General features: G+C 36.1%; 1 protein-coding gene across 2 annotated transcripts in view; it reads left to right on the top strand.

The window, feature by feature from the left end:
- The window catches only part of sfswap (splicing factor SWAP), a 55,656-nt gene extending 42,838 nt beyond the window's left edge, over nt 1-12,818 (top strand). For both annotated transcript variants that reach the window (XM_032569516.1, XM_032569517.1), the window contains exons 16-19: nt 96-221; nt 599-736; nt 2,486-2,558; nt 12,047-12,818. In XM_032569516.1, coding sequence (XP_032425407.1) covers nt 96-221; nt 599-736; nt 2,486-2,558; nt 12,047-12,112 — 403 coding nt within the window. In that variant the 3' untranslated portion in view covers nt 12,113-12,818. The remainder of the gene's footprint in view (nt 1-95; nt 222-598; nt 737-2,485; nt 2,559-12,046) is intronic.
- The last annotated feature ends 9,565 nt before the right edge of the window (nt 12,819-22,383 follow it).

Below are 22,383 nucleotides of genomic sequence, written 5' to 3'. Positions count from 1 at the left end.
CAGATCAGCTCCCATCTCATATATATATATTTTTTCTCTCTTTACGTATTGACTCCGGCCCATCTTATGTTTTTATTGTCCGTTCTTATTGCCAGATCCCGTTCACGTTCCCCTGGGAGGAGGGAGAGGAGGGCTCCCTCGCCTGAAAAGAGACGTGAGGAGAGAGATCGTTATCATCCCAGCAGCCGGTCCAACTTGCCCAGGGCACATTCAAGATCCAGGTAGCTTTAACTGCAGTTGCTACCATTTTGTCCTGAGAGCAAGAGTCACTGCGCCGGAGATTTCTCGAGTATTTCTCATTTCAGCTGTCAAAGTAGACAAGGTCATTGATGCTGTCATGTCTGATGTGAATTCTCTTTTTTTTCCCCCTCCATTTTAGCTTTTATATTCATTTTAAAGTATTGTTTTCTTGAACAATGGTGCAATTTGCTTGTCATACTATGATCTATGTTTTTAGAAAGTCACATCTTTGTGGGTGGCTTACCAGTGTTTTGCTCTTCATCTCAAAATTTTCATTATTCGAAGTTGCGGCAAACACGGTCACGCATTCTGGTACAAACTGTTAGGTTAATGTTGTCTTTCTGCTGATTTCTTCCAGGTCCCCTTCGGAACAAAAAAGAAACTTGTTATCTTTGTCAGGGCAGGTGCAAACAGCAGGATTCTCTGTCTCTCCTTATTCTTCACCCAGAGTTTTGTCGGAGTCTGTGAGCCCTGCGTCCAGCTTCAGCCACTCAAGGTTATTCTTCCCCAACTTTTAGTAATCCACCTGAACTTTTATAGGATTTGCCCCATATGTGTCACATCAGTGCCTCACAAAATGATTTATATGCCTTTAAATTTTTCATGTTTTTCCATGCTACAACCCCAAACTTCAATGTATTTTATTAATATTTAATGTCATAGACCAACACATACAGTAGTAGCAGAGAATCTTTTGCTAAGACTTGGTAACAAAGTGTTTCCTGAAAGTTTGCTTTGAAGATTTGAGTGTTTTAATCCATATAATTTAAACCTCAACCCACACCATGACCACTAATAAAGGAGAAGTTTGGATATAAGATGAGCAAAAACCATAGAAAACACTGTCTCCAATAAAAGAGAAGAAACCAGAGCAGCAGAAAAGGTGCACTGAAAAATATATTCCAACGTAGTACAGCAATTTGTCCATACTTGTGTGCCCTTGAGACTGCCAATCAGCAGTTCCGACTAGCCACATGAGGAGTTTCAATTGAAGAGCAGAAGCCAGTGTATTATTGAGGATGTTTTCCATTGCACCATCCAAACTGTTAGGATTGTAACATGAGAGTAACATCCTTGGACTGGGATTGAACAAAACTGAAAAAAGCTATTTGAAGGAGGAGGCATCGACAAAACCTCAAGTATAAAGGATCTAAGAGTTGACTGCTGCTTTCTGTCGGACCAAGGGTCTGTATATATCACAGTGGCAGACATGGAAGAGAGAATCACAAGTATGAACAACTGCAATGCACCAGGCCCTGACATGATTAACACCTACTGAATAACTGATTGCACTCTATAAACTGCTGCCAGCACAAACGAACAGTTGTTAATGCATGGGACCCCAGGCCAGAGGCAATCCCAACCTAGTCATTGACCTGCCTCTGCAGAGCTTTTCTTGCTTTTTTAATTTCAATACCATAAAGGTTCTTTTTATTCTAATACAAACTCTTCATTGAAACTAGTAAAAATGGCTTCTGCAGTTGTTTTTAAAAGGTGTTGTTTTCTTTTATGTTGATCTATTACAACTAAAGGAATATTAAGATTATTTCTGTTGTCTCAGCTCAGGATGTTTATTTTAGCCAAAAATAATGCTATCTTTACCTTTTAGTTATTTTTTAAAGGATTAGTCTGCCATTAAAAAAATATTTTTCAGTTTCATATGAATTAAAGACAACATTGGACTTTTTGCCTGTTTCATCATTTTTTTATTTGGTCATCAAATTTTTACTTTGTCTTTGCAGACAACTCACCAAATGACTGAATAGATGGAACTGACTTTTGTCAGTTTGGACCCAATTCAAAAACCCCACAGCGTCAGTCGCTGTCTGTTCTGCAGTTTCACCTGCTGTGTTCAATCAGCTTGATGTGCACGTTGTTCCCCTATTTTAAAAATACTATGCTAAATTATGAAGTGCTTGGGCTGTAGAGAAAATAAAAAAAGCTTTGAACAGAACCGTGATGGTAAAGTTAAAGCCTGCAGTTTTGGCACTGTTTGCCTGATTTTACTTTTGGCTGTTTTTAGCCGGGTAGTTTGGCCTCTGGATGGATATTTGTATTTTTACAGGTCAAATGCCATTGTCTTCTCCTTTCTTGTTCTTTTGCTCTTTTTTCCTACTAGTACAATGCTTGATGCCTGTCCAAGTTAAGCATTTCAGAAAATATCATGAATATTGCATGTTCGCTTCTGGTAACACAATTGATTTTTTTTTTCTCTCTCTTTATTTCTCTTCTCTGTTCTATTCAGGGGTTGTTCTCAGGAGAAAGACAAAGCAGTGTCTTCATCCATAGTGTCCTCTGTGCAGTCCAAAATAACTCAGGTATTGTTCTTTGCTTTTATCTCAGATGTATCCCATGCTGAACTTTACGGCCTACCTAATAAGTGCACTGAGTAGAGTTCTTTGTTTCCATCATATAAACAAGAAAAAAAATGCTAAGTGCTGTGCACTTTAACATTCAGTTTTTATAGCTTTTGTTTTGGGGAGTGCTATATTAGTTCTTTTTTTGTTGTTACATCAACATGTCCTTCGGAACCTACAGAATAATTCTGGAGGACATTATGGTGTTATCTTTGGATTCGTCTTACAAAGTTGCTCGGTGTGCACACTTGCTTGTGAGCGATCTATTTGGAACGTTAAGGACAGTTTTGGTAAAAAAAAAACCAAAAAACAAAGATCACGCTTGAGTACAATACAATGTAAAAAAAAAAGGATACAAGGAGCATTCAAAAAGCATTGCACAGTCTTATGCTTTATTACATTTATAGCAATATGTAGAAACAGTTACAGCAGTTTATCTTCTGGTTATACTGGTGTTTTCCATTCATGAGTGTTTTAACAAAATCCCATCTATTTTCTTTGTGAAGAGCTTGCATTTTGAAACCATCTAGACATTATCATCTGCTATATAGAAAAGCCAGGGCCAAGATTCTAGTTACTTACATGCCCTTGAGTTTTCAGCTATTTGTAGAGGATCATTGTGTGCAGATCAAGGGGCTGAAACACAAGAACTTCAGTCTATTTTGACCACTGCAGTTTGTTGAACTATTTTAATGAGAACCTGTGAGTGTTTAGCCAAGATGCAATAATTTTCAAGGGTTGTGAAACATCTTTGCTAAGTTGCAATTTTTTTATTTCTGTTTCCATAAGTTTGTTTTCCAATTCAAGACATTGTCATATACTCGTATAAACCTGTATCCTAACTAAAATTTTATGTGCGAAAAATCCCAAAAGTTTTATATGGAGCCATGTTCATTAAAATAAAAATGTCTAAATAACAGCTATGAAACTGCAGAGAATCATTATGTAAACCCTCAGCCAACATTAAATGTTGCATCCCATCTTGGACACAAAAACCCAGTAAAACACTTTGTTTACATTCTATTTTTTCCTTCTTTCTTAAAATTACTTTACTCAAATCTTCTCTGTATTTTCCACACTCATGGTTCTATTTTCTCCCAACTCGTTTCCCTCTGTATCCATTAGGAAATCTTGCAGAACACATGTGCTTAACTATTGTGTATTCATTTATTCCTGTATGCAGTCTGTTGATAAATTATTGCAAACAATTAGACATGATGATGAAATTTGATTCATTCAGTTTCCCTAAATATGTTATATTGTCCCATTATGTTATGGTTTTAGTCTGCACATAGGCATTTTAGGGGTGTAATCAGCTTTTATGAACATATGACATTACCACCACTGATTAAACCAGATTAACTTTGAGAAACCTCATGGAGGGTTAAAAAACACTGCAGTAGACTATGATTAAATTCTAAATAACTTTAAATAATTTGTTCTCAAAGTAGTGTAAAACATCCCATAGAAGACAACTTCATTCCCTGTCTGTCCAAGTAAAAGGACTTGGAAATGTTTTTTTTTTTAAATGCGAGTGATAAGACCTTGAACTAGAGAATTGCTAAAATGTCATTGCAATTTAAGTGTGCACAATCTTGCAAATGCAAAGCACTGCTTGGACACAAATATTTGGTCAGTATATTTCGTGTTTGATTCACTTAAACACTGTCGATAATATCTAGTCGGATGATCCTCTATTGTCTTTTATGCTAATTTGACGTAGATTTTAGTGAAAAGCTGCTGAAGCTTAAGTTGAATAATAGGATCATTGTGATAATGCAAAAGGAAAGATTGATCAAAATGTTACCTTATCACAGCTGATATTGTCATCTCAATTTTCAAATTAATATTGCAGTGTCTAGTTTTCTAATATTGTGCAGTCCATCCCTAAAACTTTACTTTGGTAAAAAGGTGTGGCTTTGACCCTCCGATCAAACCAAAACCTGCTGTTTTAAAGCTATTTGAGTATGAATTCTTTCTAACCTATCACAAGATCTTGAGGTGTTTTCTTGCCGACACTGAAAAGAGGAAAAATGAGCTGCTGTAGTTCATTGTGAGGATCTGGTGACTTTTATTTAGACTTGTGAAAAATTCTCCCACACACTTTGTGGTCTCCCCCATAACCGTTTTGGAAATGCCCTTAGGACTGCTCCAAGTCTTCACTTTCTTGCCTGTCAGTTACAAACAGATTTTATATGAGAATGCTTATTTGGCGAACTCAAACTATCTTTGAACACTGCTGTTAAAGTGTGTGCTGCTTATACCTCAGAAATAGACGCAACAAAAAAGGCCTACCCATTTATTTTTCTTCCCTCACTCAAACGGTGACAGGCTACCTGCCATTATGCTAATGCAGATTTATCTCTAGACAGACATCACATTCTGAGAGAGGCAAATCACAGGAGTGAGAAAAATAGGACATATTTTTGTCTTGTAACGTTGTATGACGAGGTGGCATAAAATAAATGGATGTTGAGTTTGAATCACTTTTTTTTTTTTTCCTTAGCCTGACAAATTTGACTAATCTTTTTGTTTTGGGCCATTCATAGAGCTTAGAGTTTGTTTTTTTTTTACTTTCAGACAGTTGGTTGATTCCTAAATATGGAAAAATAATAAGACAAGATGACAATTTCACATCAAGAGTAATAGAACCTGTCGTGATGCAGCTGAATATTGTCAAATGTACACATTTGAGTTCAATAGACATGCACTACTCCAAACACAAGCAACACATACTTGAAAAGCATGACATGTCTACTTGTTATGCCAAAAATCTCCTTCATTCCTCCCTGTTTAGACCTACATTACATGCATTTTTCAATACACCAGTGAACACAACAGGAAAATACAATAGTTTTTAATTTATTGCTAATATCTCTTTTGCTAAATGTAAAAATAGTGTTTTGCTTTAGTCTTCATGATACTGTAGCATTTGTTGGCTTATAAACACATGGGGCAGTCTTAAAGTAAAAGCCAGGAAATAAATTTATACATAGATGGCTTTTTTATCACATCTAAGGCAATGTCTGTCTGACATTCTGATTCTTTGATTCTTGTTTTCCCCAGCCTGACATCAAACGTGGTCTAAATACCAAAACGAAATCTGGAAATTTGTGTTTATGTATATAGTTTCATAGTGTGCCCGTGTGTACATGCCTTTCAAAGGATTTATTCATGTCAATAATATCCATATTAATGTATTTGCATTCATAATTTGGGCTTAAGGACCAGGTTTGCAGGTTATTGCTGTAAATATTTACTTACTAAATGAGTACCACAGATAAAAATGTGATGAAGAGATATTTGTTCCTGGGAAAACAACAGAGATGCTCCAGAATTAGACGCTTTGACACTTGATGTAATGAAGGTCAACAATGTTATTCAGTAAACTGGTGCTACTTAAACTCTATTCAGCACTCGCACTGCTATTCGCCACTGCTCGTGTGGGAGAGAAGGAGCTTCAATCTGTCTCTACAGTTTAGGCAATAAACACAAAACAGAAAAAAACTACATATTTTTCTTTATGTTTCCCAATCAAGAAAAACAAACAAAAACAAAATGTCTTCTGTGTACTTATTATCTCTCACAACCCATTTATCTGCCTTCATTTCTACTCACTAACAACATTAGCTTGTTCATGAACATGCTGCGAACATGCTTTGAAACTAAACCACTCACTACATCTATCCCATTTGTGATGTTTTGCGAAGATGCATTGAAGGTTTCAGCTTATTTTCATCTGGGTAATGTCCTCCACTCTCTTTTTGTTTTTTTCCATATTTGTGCTAGGTTATTGCTGTGCCATTAGCATACATCTAATACTGCTTAACACATTATCAAAAACCCTAACCACTTAGCTTTTTAATATGTTAAATACCAGATCCAGCATTTCCTTTTCTTCTATTCTACAGCAGATCAAGTTGACCTATATTCTATTTTCACAAGTCTGTTTTAAATAAGTCTGAAATAATTTAGTCCAGGTTTGTCTAAGTAAGTGTAAGTGATGCAGTTCTTCAGTAACACCCCATCTAATGTGATCATAATGCCAAAAATATAATTGAAATGTAACAAATACGGGTTTCAGAGTTAAACTGTTTTAATTAATCTTTTTTCATGATTGAGTTTTCTGGTCAAATTTGATTTGATTTGATTTATTTTTTCCAGTTTTGAACAACTCAAAGAAAAAGACCCAGACCAGATTTCTTTAAAATATTGGACATTTACTAAAGCTGGGAGTCACATTCACTTAAAAGACTTTTCAACAGACCCAGAGCCCACAGAGATTATTCTTTGTGTTCTCCAAAAAGGAATAAAGAATTAATAGATAATACAGTGGATTTCAAATAATTCTGATTAGTTTTGACTTATAAAACAAACTCAGATTTTTGATTGTGGGTGTGATGCTACAAATCTTAAACCAGCCTTATATTTGTTTTCTAGCCACACTCTACTGCAACATTCATGTCTCCCTGAAGTTAACTCATATATGCAGTTATCTCTACAAATTCAGTCTTACTCAAAATCTGAAAATTATTTGTGACACATCTACTTATCGGTGTGACTGTACAAAATATACTCTGAGTTAGTAATGTCTTGAGTAACCAATTGTCCTCTTTATATTCAAACAAACACCAATGATTAATTAAATATGGGTTTACTCACCCTAGCTGCGATTCATTCATTAATATTACAGATCTTTCCTAAACATATCATATCCTTATTGTAAACACCCTGTTTATTGCTTGCAATGCGTTTCTTTGTTGTGTGTTTGACTTTGCAATGTGCAGCAACACATTCCACCCTTGCTCTGTCACTTCAAGTTTATCTCTGCTTTATCGTGTTGAGCCTTTCTGTCTGTGGAACAGAAAGTTGCTTTGATCAGCTCTAAATGTTGGAGGCAAAAGTTCAACTGTAAAGACAACCTTTGTTGAGGGACAATCAAAACCTGGTTATTATTGACTCTCGATGGTCACAAGTCCTTCCCAGTGCAAATTGCTTATGTGTTCAGCTTCGTCTCACAATTACTGCATAAAGTAACCCAAGAAAGTCTTTGTATTTATTTATTTACATTAAAGACATTGATGTTACGTGATTCATAATCATCCATGTCAACATTTCTTTTCAGGAAAAAGCATATTTTATCCCTCATCTTGTACAACCATGCCATTTTCAGTTACTGACATCACCTTCATTTCACATTCTCATGTTTTGTTTAACCTTCAACAAGTTGTGTTCTCTATGTCATTGTCTGATTTACTACTTGTGATAAAACTATTAGACTGGTAAACTTAATAAGTTAGCCAGTACTTAAAGAATGTATGACAGTAATTAGATTGTAGAAAGACTATTGAGGACTTTTAAAGCAGGTCATACAAGACTACAAAATTTCAACATATAAAAACCCAAACCAAATTTTTCTTAGGTTTAAACTAAAAATAAAATAATGTAGAAATGTGAATAACCAATACAGGATTTAGGTTTATGGAATATTTTTGCCTCTTTAGCACATTTTATAAACAGTTCAGCTCAATCAATAGGCAAATGTTTCAATTACAGCTCTGGTTTTAAAGGGACAGTATCATGTAAAATGGACTTTTGAGCTTTATATCATGTTATATTGTTAACTTATACCAGCTACTGGTCAGTGCAACATTGGTAAAAACGTTGTTGTTAAAGGGTTAACAAAGGAGCGCTGTTGTGATTATTTCCTGAAGGCGCAGTGTTGGAAAGAGCAGACATTTCTTTAGAGAGACAGAGGTCCAATTTCAAGGCGTTAAATTACAAAGTGACATTTCTTTTTCATCATATTTGACGTTTACAACATTTTTAGAACAATTGAATAAAATCTAGTTACTTGATTGTGCTATCAAATAGCACTATGTGCCTGGAATAAAAATAACACTTGTCATTTAAAAAATAGGCCTTAGTCCTTTGTTGGTTTTATTGTTTTCACAAGATTAGGAAGTGTAGGAAACTTTTAGGTCAACATGTCAGACATTCATTAAAGTCTTTCCTTTAATTGAAGCATAAAGGCTATTCATGTAAGGTTATTTTCATATCACATCAGGTCATCAATTATTTTTGCTTTATCAGTTTCCCAGGACATTAACTGTTCAGAAGAGCTGAGTTACTGTTAGTTATTTGCTCGATTTGTGGGAGATCATGTGTCTGTGTTTGCTCAGCCACGCCAGGGCCTTCAAGAAAAAAATGACCTTTTGAATAATTTGATGTGACAGCTCCTTCCCCCATGTGATTACAGCTGTTAATTTGTCTCGTCTGTCAGGAGAGTTCAGGGGTGGAATTTTGTCCATGCGTGTATGAATCACTCATGGGACGCAATGCAAATTAACACTACTTTTTCTGCAGTGCAAGCATTTGGCTGCCAGTCAGCAGAATTGAAAAAAGTCTACCTATACAGACGTGGGGAAGGAAAACAAGGTCTTCAAACTAAACTTTTCAGCAGATTTCTGCACTGGATTTTTAATTTCTTCCGCTTACAGCTGCAGCTTTTCCTGCAAATTTACATTTTATTTTTCATTTCGACACACCAGTTACTTGAAAAGTCAAAGTTTTTGTTTTAGTAATTCTAGCAGAGGTGTATCAATATGTTCATAAGAACTTATCGGGTGTTTTGACCTTTCCTGGTAGATTCAAGATTGACTCCACTGTGCAGCAACAAAAGACTAACATGGTTCTTTTTACAACGTCCTTTTAGCCAAGCCAATGGCATTTGGCCAGAACCCCCTGCTTTGCTCTTTTCTGAGAAACGCCTTCCTCACAATTTAACGGCTGCGTTTATTCATACAAGTTTCCAGCAAAGTCGAAACAAAAACAAATCAGTGAGCTTAAGGCCACTGCAAGCTGCTTAGTTGATTCCCTATGGGAGTGGTGTTACTACCAGCCCTTTTCACGCCTCAGGGAGTCATTTGATTAATTATACACAGAATAATTATTCATTGAGGAGCTGTAATGCAGTGCAAAGACAACAGAAAAGCGTTACAACATCAGCGTAATCCCTGTTGTCAGTTATTTCAAGTGATGGTAATTAGTTTACATATCAGTCTAGAGTGTTGCTCTGGTTCAGGCTGTGATTGCAGATCAATTGGGCTTGTAGAGAAAATTAGAGAGCATCCACTATAGTAAATCTAAAGCACACAGGGAGTGTTAGTGCACAGTAGATATGGGTCTGTCTTAGATTCCCACATTATTACCTTAGACCAAAATAAAACTAAAATTGTTTTCTTTAATCAGACTTTTTGAATTTTACATACATATAATGTTCCTTTTTTTTACTTGTTTTATCTTTTGAGACATTCTGTTATCAGAAACAAGCTTCTTGGCTGAATGAAATGTGATTTGAATCTTCTATCTGATATGGGTTTAAATAATTTTTTGACTTTTCTGTATTTCTAAATATATATATTTTTAATTACATCCATAATTACATACGTGAAACATTCTTTCAGGTGTAAATAAGTCTTTCTCTCATCCTAGGGAGCATTAAGTTGGATGAGATGAATAGGGGAACTGACCTGGAGGAAAACCGGTGCTGTAGCTGTTCTGTGCCCCAAGATATACTTTGCTAACTGCCATGCTAGCTACTAATTGTTTACAGTCTCTTCAGTGAGTCTTGTTATTCAGCAAATAAATGACGAAGGACGGTATTCATTCTCAGCTCATTTCTATTTGATTTGTATTCATAATTAGCAGAATTCAGGAGGATGCTGTAAATGCCAGCACTGTGGCCACTCCCCTGGGAGACTCCATGCTGTTTGTTTACATAGGTCAGTAAACGTAAATGAATCAGAATTATAATGAAGTCCCAAATGTAAAGGATCAGAAATTGGTTGTTCTGATCCTTACCTAAAAAATGACCATGCCAACACACATAACCACATTTTAACAAATAACTCCACACACCAAGCTCTGTGGCCCAGGTTTCTACAGCACATTTCAGGGGTTCTTCCGATGTTATGCCATGTACATATACCTGGTCACTACCTCATGTATTCTGACATTATCTTCTTTGATCCCTGTCTCTGTATAAATCCTCATGGTATTTTGAATTACTGCAGCTGAAACACTCCTGGAAATCTTCACAACATAACAGGAAGCCATACACTGCTTTGTTTACCTCTGGGCAGTGTTCTCCTCAGTACTCTGCCTCGTCTCTGACCTAAGGCCGTTCAGCTATCGCTCTGTTGGGGATTGCATTTTTGGTTTGTTCTTATTTTACTACCGTATTGTCCTTACCTCAAGTCGCTCCGGGATGTAAATCATGTCAGTCCAAAAAAAGAAAAAAAAAAGTGTCATGAAGAGGAAATAAACATATACATTTCACTGGAAGTTACATTATTTAGAAATTGTCAAATGTAACGGAGACCTTACTGATGATATGACCTGGTAAGAAGTTGTGTTCAGTTACCTTCTTTTCGACAAACTCATGGAAATTGTCAACCATGGCTTGGAAGTCTGCTGCCAAAAATGTCTGATACACCAATATTTGTGCTCTAAATTGGGGAGGTCAGAAATGACTCCACTCTGCCAGCAAAGTGTGCAGCAGAACACAGCGTTGACGCATGCATTGTCAATTTAGGGCCATGCCTTGCATGAAACAACAACACCAAGAACGCCTGCCTGGAAGGTCATTTTTTATTCATCTCCTTGGCAACTACCAGGATGAGGAGGCATAACTTCTGCCTACCTTGGTAGCATGTTCTTTAAGCACCCGGCTGTGGAACCCGTCCTCCAGCTCTGGCCATCTTCCTTTCTGCCCACCATTAGCTTTCCTCACGGCTGCAGATGGGAATGTTTAATGCTTGACTCATGTCTGACAGTATAATGTTTCGGTCAAGAAATGCTTCTTGAACAGGGAAAAAAATGTATGAGTTGCACCTGAATATATGTCGCAGGACTAGTCACACCATACCAAAGAAGTGCGACTTAATAATCAGGACTATATGGCAGTACAGTAAAAAGCGCCCAAATCTGTTTCTCTGGCCAGGAATACATAAAATGTTAAAAAGTGGTTCATATTGGTGAGATAGGTTATTAAACAGCTATATCACCTCTATCTTGCCATCTGTAGTTTTAAAGCAGCATCACCATAAGAACAGTGACTTTTTTTCTTCACACCAGGATCATCTGGGTTTTTTGTAACAGAATATTTTCAAAGAGCCAAATTAAGCTTTCTTCTAATTGTGTGAAAATAGCTTTTAATCCTGCTGACTAGCAGTGCGTATCAAAAGGTGAGGAAGGAGTTATACTGGAGTCATATATGCTTCACTTAACAGGAGAAAACTTTTGTAAATGCTTTTTCTTGCATTTTAATTAAAATAACTGTAAACTGTGGAAATGGTATGAAATAATTTAGCAGCTTTGAATGTCTTCTGGAATCATGAATTAATATGGCTGATTTTAAAAATGCACCTTTTGCTTTTGTCTTTCAGGATCTGATGGCCAAAGTGCGAGCCATGCTTGCTACATCCAAGACCTTCCAGCCTCCCACTTCCTAAAGAGGGCAGATCTTTTTTATGTACCCACTGCAGCCTCCGTCGGTCAGACAGCGCTATTCTCCAATTTCCTGGAGATTCATCTTGCTCTCATCGGTGTTTATCAGCGACGTCTTTATCTATGATTTATTATTTCAGTTATGTTTGCTCTGCAGACTCTGTTTAGCTACAGAATGTCCTTTGCAGTGTCGTAACAATGAAGCAAGCTGGAGCCGTAAGTGTCTAGTTTCACACCTGACTGGAGGCGGCGGCTCATTTGCTGGGAGATTAAGACACAGTTGATATGTTTTGGTGCAGCAAGAATCAATTGTGGAAGTAATCCATGTGTTATGCATTCTGTTTTATGATAAACCCGTAAAATGATGTCAGTCATTTCTGCAGCGTTATGTGGAGCTGTGGCAAGTGTAATTATCTCCTTCTGTGAAGGTTTGTGTTTGATATTTTCATTTCTCTCACATATCTGCTTTTCAATGCTGCTGTTTCCTTCTCTCTCTCTCTCCCTCTCTCTCTCTCTCTTTGTTTCTCTCTGTTTCCCTCTTTCTTCTCATTATTTCACCCTCTAACTGGAGAAGTGGTTTTAATTTTTTATTCATTCCCTCAGCTGTACGATGTGGCCTTCTATTTCTGTTCCTGGTTTGTACTGTAATGAGTTTGACGCAGGGCAACTTTGTAAACTGAACAGTCAATAAAGTCTCAGTTGTGAATCATGTCTGGTGTTTAATATTTTTTAAGGTTAAACCTTATGCAAGAGATAAGGAAATAAAATGTTTTTTTAAATAAACTAAATAAAAAAATGTTTTTTAAGCGTCTTGAGACTTGGATTTTAAATTAAATTTCAAAGCTATAACTGGAGTCATAGTTTGAAAATGACATGTAAAGGTCTGGAAAGATTCCTGGGAGTTGACTTTAACTCTAAATCTATTGATTCTAGACATTGATCTAAAACGGACTATTTGTAAAGATTTGAGTGGTTGCAACATATTTAAGATTTTAAACTGTTCTGTGGAAGATATTAGAGATACAATTGAAAACTGTGCAAAAAAATAGTAGATGGTGCAATTATCTGTGACTAATTCCATCATTTAGTTTTGTGATCTGCTACATCTCCCTGTTAGGTACTTTGTTATGAGCTACTAGCCACAATTAGGATAATTACACGAGGAATATTTCAGTACCGGTACTTTGCCTGGGATCAGTAAATGGAACAATGTTCGTTCGTTAACTTTTATGTGTGGGTGCTGATCTGTAGTTTTTTTTGGAAACCAAGTCATTCAGCATCCATTAACAGGTCAGGTGCAGTTGTTTGTGACTGTCATTCACGGCCTTACCTTTTTTAGTGGAATGCACTCACACCATTTCTATTTTTGCCCTTAAATAAAAATGAACAATGATGTAGTAAAAAGGGTTTGCAAGCCAACAGATTTAATCTGTTTTTACTTTTTTCCACACCCAAATTTTTCAGATTATCAAAGAAACCCTAACATTGGATTAGAAAAAACCGATTCAATACAAAGCACTTTTCGTTTTTGATGTGAGATCAGCTGTGGTTTTGACCTTGGCTCTCTCTGTCTGCTTCTTATTGTTAAAGCTTGAACACTGACCGTAACTGAGGTAATTGTGACCACCCGGTCATATTGTTGATGTGCTCTTGGAGTAATTGTGGTTGATTGGCCTGTCCTGTGAAGGTTCACCACTGCTTCATGTCTTCTCCATTTGTGGGTAATGGCTCTCACTTTAGTTCGCTGGTGTCTCAAAGTCTTATAAATGGTTTTGTAAACCTTTCTAGACTGATGGATCCCATTGACATATTTTTTTCCATTTTCAGACTTTTTAGATGTTTCCCTTTTGATTTTTATTTAACCTTTATTTTACCGGGCTAAAAAAAAAACCAAGACTCTTATTGACATCTTTCAGCTGTGCGAGAGGCGTTTGCTTGTGAAACTGGGCTAAGATTTCTAAAAGATGTTATTTAATCACAGTTCATTCGTGATTTAAAAAGGGCAATTGCCTTTAGGAATTAGTATTTTATTATTTTCCCTTAATGAATGAGATTATTATTTGGAAGCTGCTTTGAGTTTACTCAGGTTATCTTTATCTAATATTAAAATTATTTTGATGATCTAAAATACTTAATGTTGACCAGAACAACTGAAGCATGAAGGCAGTGGACACATCTAAGCTATTCTCTTGTAGCTCTTCCTGTATGATTCGAGTGAAACCTGAATGTCAATTCCTTTGAAGCTTCTGTCTTTTACTCTTTTTTTTGTTGACTTTTTTGCAGGTTTGTTCTGTTTTCAGCATCATCCATCTTTCCATCAACTCTGACCAATTTTCCTATCCCAGCCGATTCTTCATTGTGGGGCAAGTATTGTTTCGATTTAAGCTTATATGCGGTATTAATTTTATTTCACACAGCGTTTTGCATGTGAGCAAAAAGTTTAAATATGTACGTGCAAGTGCTTTAACCTGCACATGACAAAAAAGTTCATTACCCTTCTGGCTTTGCTTTAATAACAGCCTGTGAAAATGATCCTGTGACTCTGAGTTAGGAAGTACAGTGCTGTTGGGTAATTCTACCTTAATTGCCTTACACTATGTGTCAGTTCATAAGGGAAAAATTAGTCAGACTGATAATCAATTTCAAGGTTGTGTGGTCAAAATCAATTATGATGTTGACAGGCGACTTGAGGGAAAAAAAAGTTTGTTTTACTTTGTGTATAAACCTGTTCTCATCTTTTTGTTTTATACCTGTGAAAATAACAATTTTGTGTCCAAATACTTATATCATGCTGTGCTAGTTATTAGCATTATTGACTTAATTATAAAGAATATTTATTGCAAAAATGCTCAAATCCCACATGTTAATTGAACTTAATTATTCATATCTTAAAGCAATTGTTTTGTTCTCTATACCTATTTATCTTGGATCTAAACAATGTTTTAGATTCTTCTGAATATGATAATTATGAAACCAGATCAAAACAACCTAACTCAGGGAATCAAAACTTGAAACTGTGAAACAACTAAAACTGCAAAGGCATGAAAGGATAAAAATGAGCAGCACCTGTCCTGGTATGATTTTGGATGTTTCAGATCACTGCAATGGTGAAGCGACCTGGAAAACGTCATAAAGGAGTGCTTTGAGAATAGAAGTGCTCTTACACTTGCAAAACTTTTCATGCCCCTTGAATCTTTTCACATTACAGCACGAACTGCATTGTAAGTCATTAGGAATTTATGTAAGATGAACCCAAAGTAGAACATTATCATCATTTGTGAAGTGAAAGAAAAGATATCTGTGGTTTCAAATATTTTTCCAAAAATTATTTGAATAGTTTTCATACTGCATGCTCCAAGTCACCAATATAGTTAATAGAATTCATTGGTGTCTAATTTTAATTCCAGTGTGAATACAGCAGAGCGGGGGTTCCCGACTACTTCTCAGGACACGTAATATTTAACCAAGTTAAGGTTTTCATGCCCTTTGTACAATCTTTTGCAAATAATTATAAAGCATGCAACTCTTTTATAAAAAGTTGTTGACTTTGCTTTCTTCTGTCAGTTAAATTTTTCGTTTTTGATATATATAATAGAAGTCTTGAACTTTTTCCTCCTTATGATCTTAAATAATTCTGCTAATGTTTGATCTCTTTCAGTCTGTTATTAAAGTTTTCTTTTTATTGTAGACTTCATATGCAGTTTTTAAAAACCAATGAATTGCTTCCCAAGCTTACAATATGACGGGCCAGTTGATCTCAATACATCCTATCAATATGACTGGCTGCATTTCAGTGAACTTAGGCTGACTTTAGCGCTTTGTTGTCCAAAGGGTGCCTGGCAGAGTGTAAAATTGGGCTGGATTTGTTTCTGCTTTATTGGCCTTCGTTATCAACTCTGCTAATACTGCTTTGTCTTGTCTTTTCATGTAGTTCCTAATAGAAACCTAACAAACTTAAGAGCTCTGTTTTTAAATTAGTTTACCTAATTAAACACGGCCTTTTGGCTCTGTAGGCAAACTTAAGACTATGGAAAGTTTGTCTCAAGAAAGCACATTAAATAGTTTAAAACTTTATACAAACACACACATATATATATCTTTCCCACATTTGGGAGGAGACAATCCCAGTGGGTTACTCCAAAAGGCTGTCTGCCAGTCCCCCACAGTCTGATTCCTATTGAACACACATTCATCACACAGAGTTAAGAGTTGGCAAAAAACTTCTGCAGCTGGCATGGCTCAGAGTTGACTTGAAGGTTTGAGTGGTAAAGAGGGATCAGAAGCAGAGACAGGACAGCCTGCTGCGGTGTTCCTGTGTGACTGATCACCACATCAGGCTGGATCCTCCCCTAGCGGAACATTTTGAGAGCTATCTGACAAATAATCACCCATCTTGAGGGGCTTGTCACTCAGCAAAGAAGGCATGAAAAAAACATGCCTCTCTCCACCACCATCTGGGTAGGAGTGACCTTTCTGCAGCAGATGACAGCATCATTAAATTGTGGATGGGCTGGTTGGGAAACTTGAAAGGGTAGCGAACACTCCTTATCTGTGATCCAAAATGGGCCAGAATTAGTCTCGCCAGAAGCTTAATAAGACGTGAGGTCAGGGTGACCAAGTTTGAAGTTGTTGAGGTCGTTTCCATAATGTCAAGTACATGTGGATTCAACTAAATTTGAAACGGGGAGGAGATGTTTTTCTGACAATGTTTCATTTTCCAATTATTCACTACTTTTGTTGGTCTGTTTCAAAAAATCCCAATAAAATACATTAAAGTTTAAACGTGTAAGGTGAACAGATATTTTAAGGAAGACACTGTATCAAAAAAAATCATCAAAAACATTTTACACACACTTTTGCAGATACTTCACATACAAGTCTAATTGACCATGTCTCTGCTGACTCTACTGCACAGCCTTAGCCTGCCGGTATAGTTTTACAACCTCCAGCCTGTCTTGACTCTCTTGGTTTTAATCACACAAGAACTACAGAGCAGTCGTCTGCAATTTCACAACAATAAGTTTGAAGACAATTGAGCAGCTGTTTGGAAAGAAGGTGAAAGGCGTTAGCTACGCATTGAACACTGTATAGTCAGCTAAATCTAAAATGAAGACTTGGCTGACTGTTGTGCACCAATCCCTGTTTTTCTGGGACACAATGGATTGGGAGAAAAATATCCTGGGTTAGAGCCTCAGTCTGTGTGAAGTTCAGCTTCTGCCCAAGATATACATTGGGTTAATTGATTGCTTGCTTCCATGATGCCCTCTGATGGACTGGCAATCTGTCCAGTGTGTGTTCTTCCCCCCTCACCAGCACACTCGGAGGGGAGAAAGTAGATGTCTGAAACTATTTCATCTCAAAAATATATTCAAGACAGAAAACATGTGCTGTTGCTGTTGATAAACTGATAAACAGTGATTCATGGCAATCACTGTGCACACTACAGTTCTTTTAAACAGCTACACTTACACTGTCTGTGTGGAAGATTGCAGGGGGCAGAAGGAGCAATTTGTGCTTCTCACCAGGAAATAATAAGCTTTAACAACTGAGGGCTGGGAGTCAAGTTCAGAGGACAGACAACATACAGTAGTGAGACTCTTTCTTAGTGAAGAAAAAAGGGGAAAAAAAACGAGAACTGTTCAAATCCAGAGGTTCTGCTTAAAATTTCAGAGCTCTAAAGGGTTTTTAGAATAGCAAAAAATTTGATGTAAAGGTGAAAAGAAGGAACATTGTTGAAAATCAGCCAGAGTCTCTGTCGAAAGAGAGCCCTCTCTTAGAGGCAAGTATTTTTCTGATGCTTGACTAAAATAGCAATGGTCCCCATAAGAAAATAATTTTTTATGTATATCAAATCATTGTCATGCTAGAAAAAAACACATTTGTCACATGCCTGCAGAAACTGATAGTCACTTCTTCATGCCAATAATCTTTATATATAAATCTCTATATTTGTCCTATAATGCCAAAGGAAGGCATGAGAATCTGTGTTGTATGTATGACAGCAGCAGCTTTTCTCCTATGAAACTAATATTGACCTATTGTCAATAATAGTTGTATAATAGAGCACCAGACTAAAACTCAAAAGATTAGCAGATCAAATTTCAGCTAGTGATCTAATCGTAAGAAGCAGCTCACATATGAAAAAAACAATTAATCTATTAATTGAATTCAATAATTCTATTATCAGCCTATAAACCAGTGAACCATTACCATGCTCTTTGATTCACAATTCTTTTTTGTAACTTCCAGAGAAGAATGGGCAAAAACTGGATGCACAAAACTTGGAAAGACATGTCTTAAATTAAAATTTGCCGCTTAATTTAAAAATCCCGTATTGCCCCTTCTACTTCATGAATAAGTTGGTTTATCTGTCATCTAATATAAGAATAAAAAAATAATCTGCTGTTTTAATGTGGTCAACTGAGAAACATCTCAAGTGGTATGAATTTATTTGCAAGGCAGTGTACTTACTGATGAACCTGTTGCATATGTACTTGCATCTGTTGACATTCCATCCAGTTATCCAGGGATTGACATTAGCAGGAAAACACAGTGGTGTATCTGTTTCTAGCAGGTCAGATCTAAGCCATGCCTGTACCTCATTCTGTCAGCTCAGTCGACTGGGATACCGCCGCAGCTCGGGATAAAGCTAATATCTGATACCCAGCTGTCTGTTATCTTCCAGAAATCCTAAAAGCCTACCACTGGCCTCACCCTAATCTTTAACTCCTTCCACAGATTCTCAATCAGATTCAAGTTATTACTCTGAGTCACTCCAAACAATCAAACAATAATATTACCTCCAGTTAAAAAAAAAAAAAAAAAAAAAGCATTGGTCAAATTAAAACATTACATTGAATTCAAATATGCCAAGAGGTCTGAATACATTCTTTTGCTACTACCAGGAGCAGCAAAAGAACACTAGTCTTACTGGTCTCCTGACAAAGCAAATGAGGCTGAATTGTGTTAAATGCACTGGAGAAATCAAAGAACATAATGTCAGTACTTGTTTAGTGTAGATCTTAGATGAGACTAGAGCTTGGATGCCCTGCTTTGTGCTAATCGATCACCTAAAATCACAATAGCCCAATCGCTTTGAAGTTTGTATTGCAGCATTAAGGAACATGAAACAGTTCAACATGTAAGAGCACTTTTGTAAAACTATGTGCGAAAAAGCAGCGTGAAAATCACTGAATCTCATGCTGTCTGACTACAGCAGAAAAAAATTGTTGAAATGTTGGTATGGTACATTCTTACCACCTTTCCTTGATACGGTGCAACCCGTCGGTCAGAAATTCAGCCAGTGCTTCATCTGGCCAATCCAGTTCATGTAAAGGGAAACTTCCTTTATAATTTTTGTCTTTTATCTGTCAGCACGGCTGTGCTGGATTTGATATGAAAAAGAGGCGAGTGACGCCTTATGTGGCATTTTTCAAATAGTAATTGAGCACTACTACTGTGGAATAGATAAGTACGAGTCAAAAGGCTCCACTGAAGCAGATTTACATGAAGAACGAGCCTTTCAGTGCCAAACCAGATTGTCTAATAGTGCTTCTAAGCACGTTTGAAGTTTGTTTAATGTAAAAACTCTTTTTATTTATTTCTGAAGACAAAAAAGGAGTATCACTGATAAAAGTTTACTCATATCTTTAACATCATATATGGAAACTGAAGTAAAAGTAGGTGATATGTTTTATGTTGAGAAAACATTAGACTTAGAGAGCAATAGTGCAATTCTTCACATCAGTCATATATCATCTTCAGTTGTCAGCTTTACGTCTCGAACTCTGAACTCTACTATAAAGTTCATGCCATGTTGAATAGAAACCTATTAAAACCCATTCACCTCTGACTTTTGCTCTCAGTATGGAAGTGTGACAGTAACTTTCAGTTGAGGTCAAAGGTCATCTCCAGTCTGAATTGTCAGTAATGGAAACATAGGAGGGTTTGTCAACTTTATATTTATAATGTGCATTCTTTCATTCAAAGCTGCACAACTCACAGCCCAGCATTTGTAGTTATTCTTGCCCCCAGCAGTTTCTTCTGTCAGTCTGAGAAGTAAACGTATCAGTACAGAAAACTTTTCTGGGCTTAATTCCGGTCATTCACACTCACCTGCTGGTAGCGTTGTCCTTTTAGGAGAAGTGAATGTGTTAATTTTAAAAGAAATCCATTTCTTATTGCTCACACATTGTATATTCCTGCATTAGGGAAACAAGACTCATTTTTAGGAAATAAAAACAGCAAAAACATGATTGCTGGGACCCACAACTATGTTTTCAAACAAATGCAATGTTTATTTTTTTTATTTATTTATTTTTTATCATTATTTATACTTTACATCTTGAAGTTCATCAGACTTTCTGTGAACTCCTAATTAGAAATCCATGACTCCCTTAAGCTCTAGACATAAAATCAGATAGAGGTCATTTTATCAAAGTGCTTGTCACTCGATTTGATGAAAACCCAAATTTATCTTGCCACCTCAGGATGGCAAGGGAGGCAAAATAAAACTCCAAAGCTTTATTATTAACAGTGCCTTTAACTGTTAGAGAAAGGCAGCAAAACCGGACATCTTGGGGACACCAAACCAAAATAACAATCTTCAGACACTAGCAACATCCCAGCCAGTTTGGAAGTGATGGCAGTAAAACACACTTTCTGTCCTACCATTACAAATGTAGAATTATCAAGATTGCTACTTGACTAATATGACTTTAAATGAAACATCGTGCTTTGGTCCGGTAAGGCTACAAATTAGTTTGTCGGTAACAGATTTTTCCAACATAAAATGAGGTTCTATGTGGAAAAGAACCTCAGGCACTTTGTTTAGTATGGTGGAGAATTTGTGAAGCTGTGGCCTTGTTTCCTCTTCAAAGGACCTGCAAATATTGGAAGAGCTAACTGTATCATGACCTTTCTCAAATTTAATAGCCTGGTTGACAAAAATATAATTTTTTTTAATTATTATTATTATTATATATTTTTTAGACTTTCATCAGGATCCAAAGCATGGGGCCAAATTAAGAGAGAAACAGAGAATGAAGAGAATGAAACATGTGAAACGACTCGGAAGGCTCATGAGAATTAAAGGAGAAATGGTCCAAAATCATTCTCTGTATTATCCAACCTAGTGTCAAAGAAGAACAGTAAGTGCTATCCAGCTGGCACAACTGGACTGTGTGAAGTATTGACAGGAGTGATTTTGCTAAAAAATAATACTAATAAGAACTGTCTGTATGAACGCAAATAAAACCTTGAACTTAAAAAATATATATAATTAGTAACATAAGACTTTTAACAGACTGTGTCTGGCACTGTAAATAGAGCAGCATATATTAAAAAACATATCCAATTGTGCTTCATTCCATTAATTTAAAATAGGTATTTTCATAAAGATGTTATCTCATACTTTTAACTGATAACATTTTAAATGATAAGACTAAGAGACTAAAGAAAATAAAGTCTTCCTTTTTTGTATTCCTTGAATAAAAAAATATTTTAAAAATATCTTATTAGGACAATGTAAATAAGCCTGTCAGTTTTATAAGCTCCTCAATTTAGAAACTCAGTTTATTTATGAGACTGGAGCTTTCAATATAAAACAGATTTTGTTTAAGAATGTTTCTTTGACCAAATTTTCTGATATATTATGTTTGCTAAGCCTTATAAAGGACAGCATTGGTTAACAAAAATGTTTATTGATGTGACTGAGTAGAGTTTTAAGAGCAAAAACAAAAACTCATTCATCCAAAATACACATGGGACAGTTTATTTGCCCACAAAAACAAAGTTCAAGAAAAAAAAGATAAACATATAATAAATTAACTAACTGTTACGTAACTGTTTTGGAGGCCCACAAGTTGCTCCTATGTCTTTGTCTTAATCACAAGAAATAAAGTTGACTCCTGCAAAAGTCATGGCTTGGAAACTAAGGGATTCTACCTCTGTCTTTAAAGCTATAAAGGTGTCCATGCATACTTTTAAGTCATTTTTTTAAAAGTATTTGTGTGCATCTGAAGACATTTCTTGAAACATCCAGTTCTTACAAGAAGGTTTTTTCTTTAGGAGACTTAATGGAACAATAACATAATTTATGGACTCAATTTATTGTACTCTGATCAAAGCCAAAACTCACTTTGATCTTCTTTAAATGAGCTTTCTGGACTAACTTTTATCTCAGATGTGTATTTGAAATTCTAATAAAAAATCTTCCAAAAATAGAGTTTAGGACAAAACAACCTGATACCCTGTTTGCTATTCAATCTTCCATTTG

The sequence above is a fragment of the Xiphophorus hellerii genome, chromosome 8, assembly GCF_003331165.1.
Source record: "Xiphophorus hellerii strain 12219 chromosome 8, Xiphophorus_hellerii-4.1, whole genome shotgun sequence".
NCBI lineage: Eukaryota > Metazoa > Chordata > Actinopteri > Cyprinodontiformes > Poeciliidae > Xiphophorus > Xiphophorus hellerii.
The sequence above is the reverse complement of the archived record's forward strand: the minus strand, read 5'-3'. Positions and strand labels throughout refer to the sequence as shown.